Below are 14,810 nucleotides of genomic sequence, written 5' to 3'. Positions count from 1 at the left end.
AAACTATCCCCAGCCCTCGATCTGAGCCAACAAGGAGAGGAAACAGTATTCCTAGCACCATCTAGGGTAGGAGCCTCCTGAACATAGAACAGGGCAGAGAAGACTGGAAAGTGGCCCTGGAGATGGGGAGACAGAAGAAACAACATGTGGCCCCCACTCACCTTCCTTTCATCTGTCCTGTCTTCCTGCCCTCCCCACCCAAATTCAGCAAGATCCCACACATTCTTATTTTAGGAGGCATAGTAGTGATGTTGAAGGTAATTTTTTTTTAAAGTAAAACTACGACTCAAACAAAGACAAAATGAACACATCCAAGATTTTATTTAATTTCTTCATTAAAGAACCAATGTGGTATCACAGCAGGTTCAAAGGAGGCTCCAAAGGACATACAATGATATGAGCCCATCAGGAAGGCTGAGATGAATTTGCTTGATAAGAATAAACCTGCTCAGTATCTACAACTGCATTCTAGTAGACACGATTTGCATTTTCTATAATCAAGAATCAACAGTTCAGGAATCATTACTATCCGTTTTCCACAATTTAACAGAGTAGTAAGATAGCTCCCAAATGAAAAGCACAGATAACCTAAATGGACAAATGTGACAGGACAGCCACAAATCATTCCTTATAATCCAATTTACAGTCTTTTACTATTTTTCCTGACAGATGGAGGGAGGGGAGGGGGGAAAGAGGGAGGGAGAAGGGAGGGGAGGGGAGGGGGGGAGGGAGGGAAAGAGAAGGAAGCGAGGAAAGGAGGGAAGAAGGGAAGGAGGGAGGGAGGAAGGAAGGAGAGAGAAAGAAGGGCTTTGGCATCTGAAAACCCTGGGCTCTCCAGCAACATCACTTACTCATCAATTGCCCTTGAACAAGTCATTTCACCTCTCTGCAACTCAGTTTCCTGACCTGTATTAGTGCAATTAACCACTTTATAGACTAAATGGATTGTTCCAGGAATCAAATGAATTGCAGCTATCCTGTCTGAGCGGAATAATGGGGGCCAATATACGTGTCCTTTCATGTTCCTTCACTTAAAGTCATGGGGTTAGACCCTGATCCCTGAAGTTCCTTTTCAGTCTGAGAACTCTAACTGAAAATGCTGCCTCCTCCACCAAGCCTTAGATAATGGTACTCCTGGGACACAGATCCCTCCCTCCTCAACATCCTTTCCTCTCATGGTTTTTTGTTTTTGTTTTTTTTGAGACGGAGTCTCGCTCTGTCGCCCAGGCTGGAGTGCAGTGGCCGGATCTCAGCTCACTGCAAGCTCCCCCTCCCGGGTTTACGCCATTCTCCTGCCTCAGCCTCCCGAGTAGCTGGGACTACAGGCGCCGCCACCTCGCCCGGCTAGTTTTTTGTATTTTTTAGTAGAGACGGGGTTTCACCATGTTAGCCAGGATGGTCTCGATCTCCTGACCTCGTGATCCGCCCGTCTCGGCCTTCCAAAGTGCTGGGATTACAGGCTTGAGCCACCACACCCGGCCCTCCTCCCATGGTTTTCTGACGCTTATGTCCACTGTGTAGTAGACTATTTGCTTTTTCCTTATTCCCCATCCCACCCATAGAGACAGAATAAGCTATTTAAAGGCAGGACAAGCTTGGATATGAGTCCCAGCACCCAGCAAGAAGCATGGCATGTAGCAGGCAGTCCGAGAGCATTTCAGAACGAAGAAGAAGAAGAGACCAGGCGTTGGCGCAGGAAGAGGTGAAATCACAATTCTCTCTTGTCCTCCCCGAGTTTCCACATCCTCTCTGGTGTGAGTAGGACTGACTCAAGTCAGGCTGACTTTGCAGGCTTCACTGTGTAATGCAATTCTTCATGACGGGAGCAGGACGTTTAGACTTAATAACGACACCCCCGTCTTCAGGAAATGATGGCCCCTTCCCTGTCACAAAGGGAATGGCAGTGAAGCTGAAGTCTTTAAGCTTCTCTGACAGCCATCAATCAAAAACATTTCATCTCAGCTTTTCATTTGTCTGGGACTCAAGACGAAATGTTCTCCTGACATTTCGTTGAACCTACAAGCCAGGACGTGTAAGTTGATCATGACTCCCAACTGTGGGCACTGACCTTGGAAACATGTCATGACAGACATGTCCAAGACCAAAGGGGACTAAAGGGATAGGCAAAAAAATAAGAAGAGAGGGGCCAGGCGCAGTGGTTCACACCTGTAATCCCAGCACTTTGGGAGGCCGAAGCAGGTGGATCACGAGGTCAAGAAATCGAGACCATCCTGGCTAACATGGTGAAACCCCATCTCTACCAAAAATACAAAAATTAGCCGGGTGTGGTGGTGGGCGCCTGTAGTCCCAGCTACTCAGGAGGATTAAACAGGAGAATCGCTTGAACCCAGGAGGCGGAGGTTGCAGTGAGCCGAGATTGTACCACTGCACTCCAGCCTGGTGACAGAGTGAGACTCCATCTAAAAAAAATAAATAAAAATTAAAAAATAAGAAGAGAGGAAAAGGGCATCAGGGATTGGATCCTGTGTATGCAGTGTGTGTGTGTGTGTGTGTGTGTGTGTGTGTGTGTGTGTGTGTTTGTGTTTGTGTGTGTGTTTCTGTTAACATTTTTCAAGTGCCTTAGTCATCCTTCAATATGTTGTTCTTCCCTAAGAGGAGGGGAAAAAAAAAAGCCCTGTTCTTCCCTACAGGCTCATAACTGTGACATGCCCCTGAAGTATAGTTCTGGAAAATATTGTCCTTAAAAAAACAAGCACTTTGAAACATATTTTCATCCCTTAGCCCACTCCCCCAAATGTCAACTGTTTCAAAAATAAAATGAATCAAAATTTCCCAAAACGCTACAAAAGAGATTTTGGAGCACTTTTAGAGATCAAGGTGGCATTTCATTGAAAATTTAATTCCTGCCTGACATGTGGTTCTATATTCTGGATTCTGCCTTTCATGTTATTTTCATATTTTATAACGAAATAGAATCTCTGCTTTTACCACCATTTACTTCACCATTGACCATTTACTCCGTGAGTTTTGGAGCCCAATATCATGATCACATCCATCATCTCTTCACCTTTTGGACCCTCTGAACTTTACACAGGACACAATCCCCACAGGACCATAAGCTTACTGTTCCCAGGTTGATGCACATAAGGTTCCACTGTTCGAGCATCTCACCTCTACAGGAGCTATGGCTTCCACCTTCATGGTATCTCTTAGGTACCCGGTAGAATGCTACAGACAAAGAGATATCCCATTCACACACACTGCATTAAGGTACCCTAGTAAACTGCACACAATTACCCTATTCTGTATTTATTATGTAAAATACTATCTCATGCAATCAGTTCAACGCAATTCCACAAACATTAAACACAGGGCCTGTGATGTGGCAGACAGCCTGCAAGGCTCTGGTAGTGTAAGAAATTCACATTTGATATTATAAAGTACTTTCCTGAAGGTAGAAGCAGGGCACCAAGTTTCCCTCTCGTTTTAAAATATGTCTCTCTCCAGCAGAAAGGGCCCCTGTGCGGTAAGATTAAGTGAGAGTTCCAGAGCCAGACGGCCCAGGTCTGAAACTCTAGCTCCGCTGCCTGTCTCTGCGAACACTGGGCTCACTTCATTCACTTCCTTGCAGCTACCTCTGAGGGATTTTCTAAAGATTTCATGAGAAAATACACAGGCAATGCTTAGAACAGACCTGCCAGGCAATTACATATCAATGTGCCTACAAGAAATAAAGGTGCCAACAGCAGTACGTAGGCCATGGCATTAAAGAGCTCTGAGCTCCTGACCAGAAATGGTTACTCCTCAGGCTAACACTGTATTTAAGATCAGAGGAACTTCTCTCAGCCTGTGGGACTATTCAAATGTGCCTTAAGAACGCCGCATTCAACCTCCAAAAGACATGTGGACACCATTGTTCCTGAATGCTGAGATGGTACAGGTTTGTTGCTGGTCCTGCTACTATCAAAATAGCATCTCTCACAAGTAACTCACTCATGAGCCCCAAGAAGAGAAGAGGAGAGGAGAAAGGAGGGGAAGGGAGGGGAGGGAAAGGGGACGGGAGGGGGCAGAGAAAGGGAAAGGGAGGAAAGGGAAAAGGAGGGAAGGGGGAGGGGAGGGGAGGGGTAGGAAAGGGAAAGGAACCATAAAAATAAAAACCCCAAAGCACTAGAAGAAGGAACAGAGACCAACAGACAATTCCCTGCTACCCATGAACTAATTTAACTGAATTCTACGCCACAGTCAAAATTGGTGAAAAGAAATATGGTATAATATCTTTCATTCATTTGCGCACGTGTGTGTGTATGTGAGACCAAACTTTCCTCATGTAAAGCTTCTTTGATTATGAAATAAATATAAACGCCAGCAAAATCTAATAGAATTTAAATCATAATCCCTTTTATTTGGAAAACCAGAAACCTGCTGTGGAAAAGAAGAAAATACAACTTCTAACAGCTATCAACTCATTGTGCTGTTCAGCTACATTTTAACAATATCCCAACTGACTCAAGACTAAGGATATCATTTTTCCTGTAAGTTTTCTTGTTCTTTTCTTGATCTTCTCAAAATGTATCATTTCAGTTTATATCTTTGGTTATGCATTAAATATGAGTGAAATTCATGGGTTCCCATGTACATTATGAATCAGATTCTAAACTCAGGAGGAAAGATAAACAACGAAAATTTCATTAGAAGCGGAACAAATGTGCAAAAACTCTTTCAAAATACCAAAAATGTTAAAGGAAAAAAAGCGCTTGCCATAGTAGAAAAATACATTGGCTACATTGAATTGTTCCTTCCTCCACGGTGATGAGACGTATGGGCCTGTGCCTCTCACTCAGTGACCACATGAGGGTTTCCTCCGCACACTAAGATCCACATGTCCCAGGGAGCAAATGTGTCCTCGTTCCCGCCTCAACCATTCCCAGACTCACGAGGGCCCTGCCAGCCTCTGAGCTCCTAAACACTTTCTCCCGTTCCACTCATTTTCTTCTGCATCTATCTTGGCTCCACAGCTAGATTTCAAGTTTTCTTCTAGTAAATTGGCAGATACTAATCATCGGTTGGTGGGTGGTCAGTACCTACACCCAGCCATCCAGGGGAGGTCTCCCTGGGTTCACGTGTCAGTGGCTCTGCTCTCTCTGTCCCCCACTCTGCAGGAGGAGCTCTGCTTGGGTAATGAGCATGAAAGCAATTATGTGTAGGTCCTCTGAACATTCCATCACTAACAGCAAAGCCTTGGACTTCCATTTCATTGCAGCAACACCACTATAGAACTTTTGCAACAGAAACCAGGAAATCCACCTTCCACCTGGGCTTTGAGGGCTGACTGTAACATTTCGGGAAACCCCAGAAACATGGGCCACATCTTCACCAGCCAGGCAGAAGGTAATTACAGAAGCCAGAGAAGTTCTTCACGGCTGGGACAATAGAGAGGACTTGCACACAAGCTCACTAGAAGTTTAGTTACTAAATGGATCCAAACCCATTTAGTTCTACCAGTCCCTAAGAGTGCTACTGGCATGAGAGAATTCTTCTCCTAGCTCCTTCTAAACGCCTGTCTGCAACCTTCTCTTATTGTTAACGTCTCCTCTTCCCTGAAAGAAAACCACCCATCATCAAGAATCCTGGCACGACGCTTGTTGTCAGCTTTCAGGGCCTGTGATCTATCAGGATGAGGATTTCCAGGGACCTCAGGATCATTCAAAGCATTTCTTTCCAGTCCCAAGTGAGGTGTTTTATGCTCATGCTGCAGAATGGTTCGAGTCTGCTTGACGCTAAGACTATGAACATGACAATGGGAATGACCCCAGAGAGTCCCTCTGAGAATCACCCTCCCCATTTTACCTTTCTCAACAAATCACAACCATTTGTTGGCGGGGTCCTCATCCCAATGTTCTTCCCGTGATTAATAAAGGGGAAAGTAAGGAGATGAAACTGATCCACTGGATACTCTAACAGTGCCCCTGGAAGTCACCTCACCCCCTGACAGCTGCTCATTTGAAATATAGATTCTGACTCTAAACCAGTCTTTCTTTTGGGCAGCCCCAATCACTCAGACGCAATTAACCCTTAATTTATTCTCTTACTCTCCTTTGTTCACTTGCTCCAGTGACTATAACTTCCCTCTCTCTAATTGCCTTCTCCAGGTGTCCCCTCCCACTGGACCTGGGAACCACTGCGGCCTCCCAAAGCAGCAATCATCACCTGGACTTTCTCACCCTACACACCTCCTCTGTCCTCATCTCAGAATTTCACCCACCAACCCTCCTACTCTTCTGCTTCTAGAAGAGATCTTACCTCCATTCTCCCGCCCCCACTATCTTTTCCTACTTTCTTCATAGCAGATTCCTTCTTTCTGCATTTGGACGCATTCAAGTGATGTTCACATTAAACTGGTGGGGAGGAGGATCCTTTCTCTTGTCCCGATCTTCACTTGCCACAAGATTTCTCTTAAGTCTGTCCTTGTAGCTAACAGTGCGCCAAGCATCACGGGAAACCGATGCCCAACATGGTCCCAACTCTCCCACAGAGCATTAGGGTCAAAGCATTCTCTGACCATTGCTTGAGTTTCCCAATCAGTTTCATACATTTTATTAATTATTAGTGATAAATGGTCAGAGAGAGGTAAAATCGGAATTGATTGGAGTGATCCAAGAAATCTCCGTGTAGGATGAAAAGCGTAAGCAACGTATCTAGGGGCGGATCATAAAAGGTCATGAGCCAAGTAGAGAAATTAGACAGGATGTGCAAGGATGTCAGCTGAGGCTTGGAGATGGACACAAGGGTTTCAGGAGGACTAAAATGGCAGGAGGATTCTAGGCGGGTTGCTGATTTGTTGCGGGAGGAAGGATGATGAAGGTTGAAATGAGTACTGGGATCAGAACAAGAAGCTAATGGAGTATGAAAGACATCGAAATCTGACTTGGATTGCAAAGAGAAACACGATGGGCTATGATGACAAATTAGATGCCGAAGAGAAGAAAGAGAACTAGACAAATACATTGAGCCCCTCCCATGAGCCAGGCACTGTTGTTCTAAGTCCATAAAGCTAGGTACTGGGAGATTCAGGCCTCAGACTCAGGTCTTCTGAAGGTTAGGATCACACTGGAGCCAGAGCCACAAACGGCAGTGCCACGGAACGTCGCTTAGGGAACCGACAGGCAATGATCTCAAGCTGGTGTTTCCAGAGTCCGAGAAGCAGGAGGGAAGTCTAAACAGAGGTTTGAAATGAAGGCCCAGGGCTGTCGAATCTGCGGTGGGTTTCTCCTACAACAAAAGAGTCACTTTGGGAACATTCCTTTCATCTCTCTGGCTCTCAGAGCTGGATGAAGTCATTGTTAAGTCTTTTCAAACTCTGTTATTCAAGAGATCCCAGATTTTGTGACATAGATAAGCTCATGAAGGCAGAAGAGACAGAACAGGAAATAGGACAGAATCTTTTGGGATAACCACACACTTGGCGTAAAAGGAATGAAACGCACCTGGAAAAAGCATGATCAGAAATGTAAAAAATTACCCAGAAGGTACCATGTCCCCAAAGTCAAAAGAGTAGCTTCAAAAAGGAAAGTCTGGGTAGTAGAGTTTGAGAAGGAATCTAAGGGAATAGGGACAGAGGGACATTTAGACTTGGCAAGGAGGGAGTTACTGGCAACATCCAGGAAAGTGAATTTAAGAAGGAAGAGAAGCTAGATAATTACATGGAGAGGGGTACAAGCAGTGGGAGAAGACCACTTTTGGAGGAGGGGAGCAACCAAATAAGGTATCGGGGTCAAAGACAGACATTTTAAGATGGGAGAAATTAACAGGCTTCAAGATGAACCTGAAGGAGTAAGTGGATAGCGAGGCAAAAAAAAAAAAAAAAGGATGGAAAGGATGGATTCCCATCTTGGCTTCCAGGACCAAGATTTAGGCCATGTGAGGGACTGTAACATTAGAAAAGAGAAATGAAACCTCCCTTTCACTAGCTGGAAGGACAAGAGGACAGATTTGGAGAGGGAACTCTATGAAGGTCAAGTTAAGGATAAAATGGAAAAGTGGGTTTAAAACTACTCTATAAAGAATGATGTGCTGGTAAACCTCCTTTCTGGAAATTCCTCATAGATTTTCATATACTCCGCATTACTAAATGCCACTAACTTGGAGTGTGACACTGGGCCAAGTCACTTGGCTCTCTGAGCTTTTGTTTCTTTATCTGCAACATCAGAGAGGCATGGGGTGACAGGGTAATGTTTTCTAAAGGCCTCTTCCTACCCTAATGTTTTGGAGTTTATTTATGCATTTTTCCCTTCTGATTGTTCCATGCCATCCTCTATATCTTTTCTTTGCATTTACAGCTGCAAATCCCTTCTCTACTTATTTTGAATACTTCCCTAACACACTATGCATACAGACGGTGTTCAACAAATGTTTTCTGAATTAATCTAATTCCCACAATGTCAGAGTTTCAGGACAAATGTGTGCTTCATCACCTCTCCCTCTCTCCCGAAAGCTATCTAAAGAAGCACAGTCACCCAGTGCTGCTGGAGTCCTTTCTTGGATACTTTAGCCGTGATAAAAACACTTATCTGAAGCCAAAGCACAAATACAATTGAATGTCAAATAAATCAGTGCCCTAAGTGTTTTAGATCTTGCCCTTCCTGCCAATGTGTACATGCTAATTTCTAAGTTAAAATAAAATAAGTCTGATGATGTAAGCCTGTGTGGGCTTTGCATCAGTTCCTTGGGAAAATACCATAGTGCATATCTATCTAAAGCTCCTTGTAGCTTCATTATGAAGGGAGCAAAAAGTGCAGATTTCCAATGCTCACTCCATCTTTTCATTTGTACTCTGTGACATTCCTACAGCTGAGAAAACTGACTTGGTATCCTTTTGCTATAAACCTAAAACATACTTGAACAGTAGATACAGAAGCCTTTCTCTCCTGGAAAGAACACTATTAGCCTAAGATTTGAATTTTAGTTGTCGTTCTGCACTGCTGAGTACTGACTTCATACCATTAACCTTCCTGGACCTCTACAAACTAGGGCTAAATATTCCCATCAAACCTCCTATGCAGTGTTGTACACCGGCATCTATACTGAATAATTATCACTATTCATCGATGAGTATATTTAAAGATGATTCTTGTCATTGTGGAACAAGACGTATGAACACTGAGAAGAAATCTAATGAAATACTTCATTCTGCAAAGGAAGACAAGAGGAAGACCGTAAGTATTCCTATCAGGATCATTTTTACAGCCAGGACTAAACTTTAAGTCTCAATCTATGGGTAAATACAAAACTACATGACACAGTACACCCCAAGGGTAACTCAACTATGCTTACACAAATGAAAGAAAGACAAAGTACTCAAAAAAAAAAAAAAAAAAAAAAAACACCTTGACCAAGGTCATTTTATACCATGGTTTTCCTAAAGTCAGAGGAATATCTTCTATAACATTCTGTATGATTGCTTGAAAAAAAAAAAGAGGACCATAACTAAAAAGATGCATGTTTTTAAATAACCAAATGACAGTTTGTTGTTACACTGGTAAGTTAATAAAATCTTTAGAATAAAATAAAACAAAACATACATTCCAGATCATGGATATGTTTGGATATGACAGTGAACGAATCCATTACGAGCTGACAGCTTATTTTATGATAGGATTTTTCTCTCATAAGTGTACCAGCATATCCAGAGTTTACACAAACATATTTTCAATCTCTCTCAAAGATAAACAGACCCAAGTGGGCAGGTTTCCAGCAGATGGGGGAGCCACTGAATCAAAGATGATCATTCATCCACATAACTATTTGGAATGTGAGCCAACAAGCAGCAGCAAATGGAATAGAGATGCCAGAGAGACGGGTACAAGTGAACCAGTGACAAAACCTCTTTGCAAATGAGGAATTAATTTACAGCAGCATACATAACTCACAGACACAGCCCATTAAAGATTTCACCTCTACTTCCCTTAACAGTGATCTCAGACTCTTCTAAAAAAAAAAAAGAAAAGAAAAGAAAAGCAAAAAAGCTTTCTGTGGACAGTGGTCAAAAAGATGCCTCAATGTGCTGGGGTGCTGAATACAAACCCAATAGACAGTGATCTGCTCAAGATAATTCAGATGTTCTAATCAGAACATATGAAATGTCCAGTCAAATTCACAGTGTCTTAATGACTGTTTTTCTTTTGCTACGCAAAACAGCTTCATCCATCACTATCAAGAAGTCTTCCATCTATAACTGTTTTACCAGGATGTACAGATTCCCAATACTCCTTGGACTATTTGCTTTAAAAAAAAAAAAAGAAGAAGAAGAAGAAATAACTCACATTGACAAGCTTGCACATGACAGAGAAATAAATGCCCTCAGAAAAAAAAAAAATGAAATGACTTTAATGTAGGAGCCATACCACAGTCTCCCCATTATTAACCCCATCAACATCTCTGAACCACCAACATTCTCAGGTTAAGAGGAAAAAAAGGGAGGGCGGGGAAGGGAAGGATGTAGGGTATAGATGGAGAAGCCGGTAAAGCATTTGATAATTTCCATATGAAAATTGGAAAATCGTGAGGAAAGGCATGTTTTCCTTTTAGATGTTAATGCAATACCAAAAAAACAAAAAATCCCCCCTGCTCCACTGTGCCACCTCCTTCAAGGTCATTTATCATCAGCACAACCACCTACGGATGTTTTATTAAAAAGAAAAATCCCAGCCTGGGACTGCCAGATCCCTACCCAGGACCCACTTATCAAAGGTGTTGCTCTAGCTGACAGGCAGCTGCTGAGTGGCACAGAGTTAACATTACTTTATATGTGCAGAACCCCATCAGCCAGCACGTTCCCTCGGTGCCCATTAAGCATTCTGATAACACCACCTCCATGAGCTCGGCTTAACAGTTAAGCCCGCAGGAAGCCCTTGAGTGCATGAAGCCTACCAAAATTTCCCAGCTAATTTTAACCCCATACAGTTTGATACAAATTGATTGAAAAATTATGCAGCAACTATATTTGTCCACCTGAATAAAGAGTCCTTAGTTTTCAGAAAAATCTAATGGGGTTTAAATTACTTTAAAAAAAAAAAACAAAAAAAAAAAAACAAAAAAACCTTATAAACCATTTTCTATGAAAAAGACAACTGTATTACCAGCAGGCTTAATATACACCGTGACCAAGGTATTAGTGAAGAGGCTCTTCCAAGCCCGGTCTTGGGCCAACAGTACTTCAAAAAGCATATGCAATGGTGCATAACATGCAGCTATTCGGTTGGATTACTATTAGGTTGCCATCTGATGCGGATCCTGGATTCTTATCCTTCCCAAAGCTTTCTCCCAGTCCGTTTAATGCACAAATGACTGCCTTCCCCCCACTCCAAAAAAAAAAAAGAGGAGGAAGAAGAGCAAAAGAGAAAAGACAGTCGTTTACAACGTTCCTGTGCAAATTCGCTGTTTTCATATGTTTAGTACCCAAATACATCAAGACTATTTTCACACCTGAAAGTTAATTTTCCAAAATTCCACCATCTCTACGAGTTTCTGTGATTATAGGTAACTGTAACTGGGAATTGTGTGTGTGTGTGTGTATGTTTGTTTTTTTGTTTTGTTTTGTTTTGTTTTTTGTACTGCTGAGGAAAGAAGTACCATCAGAAGCTGCAGTTCTAGGTTGGGGAAGTCTGGGGAATCCTGCAAGGGAACATCCTTCAGGAAGGAGGACAGAAGTGGAAAAGGAACGACTGAAAGGATGCTAACTAGGTTATTCTTAGGAGGAAGTTAGGGCATTTTCTTTTCTGGAGAGGCTCTCCAGTCCCAGCTTGGAGGCGAGCAGTGCCTCAGCCTGGGAAGTATCTGCAGTGTTTGAACAAATCAGAGAAAGGAAGGAGCAGTGCCAAGAGGTACTTAAGAAGAAAGAACGGTATTAGTGTGGAGCCAAGCTTTCCCTGCCTGCCACCCAGTGTGGGGCAGCCACCCTGCCCTTACACTTACACACACACACACACAGTTTGCTGCACTTGGCATGCAATAAGCCAGCATTTAGAGAACGACACGTTCACGATGTTCTCCCCACCACCACCACCACCCGCGCGCGCGCACACACACACTCGCTCCCCATGCCTTCCGCGCTTTGCAAGCGGTCACAGCACCACCATGGATGGCACCAGCCCCGGGAACCGCGGGGACCACGGAGGCGACTCCTCCTCCGCTTTCGCAGCACCTTCACTTGGGGGAAACCTCGGGCAGCGTCCTGCACCATCACCCCCGCCCCCGGCCAGCTGCGCTGCACGCTACACGGAGTAAGCGAACCGACGTCTTCGCTCCGTGACAACGCGCGGGTCCAGCCCGAAAGCCCAAGAAACCCCCCGGCGGCGGTACTCCCAGAAACGACCCGAGTCCCCGCCGCTCCCCGTGCCCCCACGGGCCACCCTGCTCTGCACCCTGCCTCCGGCCGCCCGGGAGGTCCCAGCCCTGCCACCAGGCAGGCCGGACTGGCCGTCCCCTCCTTCCCCGGATCCCGCAGCTCCGAGGCTCCTGTCCCCGTTGCCCCGGGTCCGAGCCCGGGAGCCTCCCGCCGGGTCGCCGCGCTCCATCCTCTAGCTTTCCACACGCGCGCACAGACACGCGCCCTTGCCTTCCCGCGCCCCAACACGCACACCTGCACACACTTTGGTGATGCCCGCTCCTCCCGCATCCCCAGGGGGCACCCCTCGCCCCGCCCTCGAGTCCCCGCTGCCCGCTGTCACTCTGCCCGGACCCCGCTAGTGGATGCCCTGGCGCCCCCTTCCCCTGGGAGCACACGCGACGCACGGCGCTTACAGTTCGCAGGAACTGGATCTCGTCTTCGCCCTCGCCCCCATCGGCCATGGTTCCGCGCCTCCTGGCCGGGGCCGGCTCCCGAGCCCCGCGGAGCCCGGCGGCGGCGGCGGCTGCGGCCCCTGGCGCTGCCGGCTGCTTCTGCTGTCGGGAGCCGGGGGCGGGAGGGGGCCGCGCTGCCGAGTGCCCAGCGCCCGGCTGTCCCCGCCTGCAGAGCGGAGGAGGAGGCGCAGACGCTCGGGCGGGGGTGGTCGAGGCGCGGGGCCTCCCCGCGCCGCACTGTGCGGGAGGAGGGCGGCCCGGGCCCGGAGGACGCGGTGAAGCAGCCCCGCAGCCCAGCCGCGCTCGCTGCCTACAGCCGGCGGTCCGCTCGGTCCCGGCTCCTCCGAGCGAGTGCGCCGAGCCAGCTGAGCCGGGGTTAGTGCTGCGGTGGGGGTGGGGTGTGGGGGCGGGCGGGGAGGAGCTCGCCGGCTCCCCGCTGCTGCAGGTAATCCGCAGCCCGCTCCTCCGGGCCGCCAAACCCGAGGCCCAGCGCCACTTACTGGCTGCGCTGGGTATTGGGGCCGCAGGGCAGCCGGCGAGCGCACAGCCTGCTACTTGCGCCCCGCTGGGGTCCCTAGGCTCATTCCCCTGCCCCTTCCCAGGTTAAAAGCTCCGGCACTACGCCTCTTCCTCCTGGACTAGGCTAGAGCGCTGACTTCCACAGCACTTCGGATCGCACGGAATGATATCTTTCACCTGGGCGCACGGGGTGGCTAATCTCCTAGTAGAGATTACCCAACACCTGGTATTTTAAACGTGGATTACCTCTATTCATGATCAACATGGGAATTCTTCAATATCTAGTTTTAGTGTACCATGCTTTTCGCAGATAATCGATGCGAAGTGCACGGTTTTGGTGCACAGAACGTTAACATTCAACAAATATATAGTGAGCGCCTATGCCAGACAATGTCGTACAAGACAGACCCAGGAGTTTTTATGGTCTATATTCGAAGTGCAAGCCTTAATTCAACAAGGAATTGCGGTAAAGTATGGGATAATATCTGTAAGTCTGAACCACTGGATGGGTCGAAAGTCAGACTATGCTACCCATTATCCTTGCTGAGAGACGAAATTCAGGCATTCCACCGCAGGTAGCAATATCCTGCCCTCGCAATCCTCCATGCAATAGTCTACCAAATGCCTACTTAACTACTTAAACAGCTATGACTAAGAAAATACAGAGTCTGAGACGATTTGGAGAAGAAAGCATTTGTCTCTCGTTCCTAGTCCACAGTGCCTTCATTTATCATACTTAAGTATGTGCAAAGTAAAGTTTTCAAATGTCAGTACTACAGAGATGCAGACATTGTAAAACAAGGATTTTTGCGTCCGTTTACCTACGTCTCACATTCTGTGGCATCTATCTCATTATTAAAATCGACCAGTGAGTTCTATGCGGTTTGTATTTTATTTTTAGCATTGGGTTAGGTTTTGTAAATTTCCAGGAGAATGACAATATGTGTATAAATACTCTCTCCGTGGTGGAACTAGTAATGTTCTGCCCTATCTTATGGAAGTATACTAGTCACCTTACCTAAAAACTTGACCTATCCTTGTAGCCATGACGACTAACCAACTCTTAAACCATTATTATTTATGTGAATGTTTACTCTTACGAGTCTCTAAACGAACAACCAGTGAGCTCCCAAAAAGTCGGGTAAAAGTCCTCCATGAGCAATGACTATATTCTGAAATTGGCTCATGATTTAATGTTAAACGATTTGATCTTCCAAATTTAGAATATATCAAATTGACGTTTTAAAGTACTTTATTCAGAACTATGCAGAGACGGGTTTCTTAATTACTCCATTCTACCCAGATGGTAGGTAAAATAATATAAAAACTCTTACCACGTCTTCATTTTGGCATTTTAACAAGGCTGTAAACTTTTCTAGCAAGAGTTATGGTTATTATTTCTTTAGTTCTCTCAATGTAAGTGGAATAATGCTAAATGGCCTAGACACTCGATGATTCTTATTCACCCTACACAGTCTTCAGCAGCAAGTAGA

General features: G+C 45.6%; 1 protein-coding gene across 13 annotated transcripts in view; it reads right to left on the bottom strand.

The window, feature by feature from the left end:
- RYR2 (ryanodine receptor 2) overlaps positions 1-12,900 on the bottom strand; it is a 785,691-nt gene extending 772,791 nt beyond the window's left edge. For all 13 annotated transcript variants that reach the window (XM_021934115.2, XM_021934128.2, XM_021934136.2 and 10 more), the window contains exon 1: positions 12,760-12,900. In XM_021934115.2, the coding sequence (XP_021789807.1) occupies positions 12,760-12,807 (48 nt within the window). In that variant the 5' untranslated portion in view covers positions 12,808-12,900. The remainder of the gene's footprint in view (positions 1-12,759) is intronic.
- Between the last annotated feature and the right edge of the window lie 1,910 nt (positions 12,901-14,810).

The sequence above is a fragment of the Papio anubis genome, chromosome 1 (assembly GCF_008728515.1).
Source record: "Papio anubis isolate 15944 chromosome 1, Panubis1.0, whole genome shotgun sequence".
Taxonomy (NCBI): Eukaryota; Metazoa; Chordata; class Mammalia; order Primates; family Cercopithecidae; genus Papio; species Papio anubis.
Note: the sequence above shows the minus strand (reverse complement) of the source record. Positions and strands in the feature narration are given on the sequence as shown.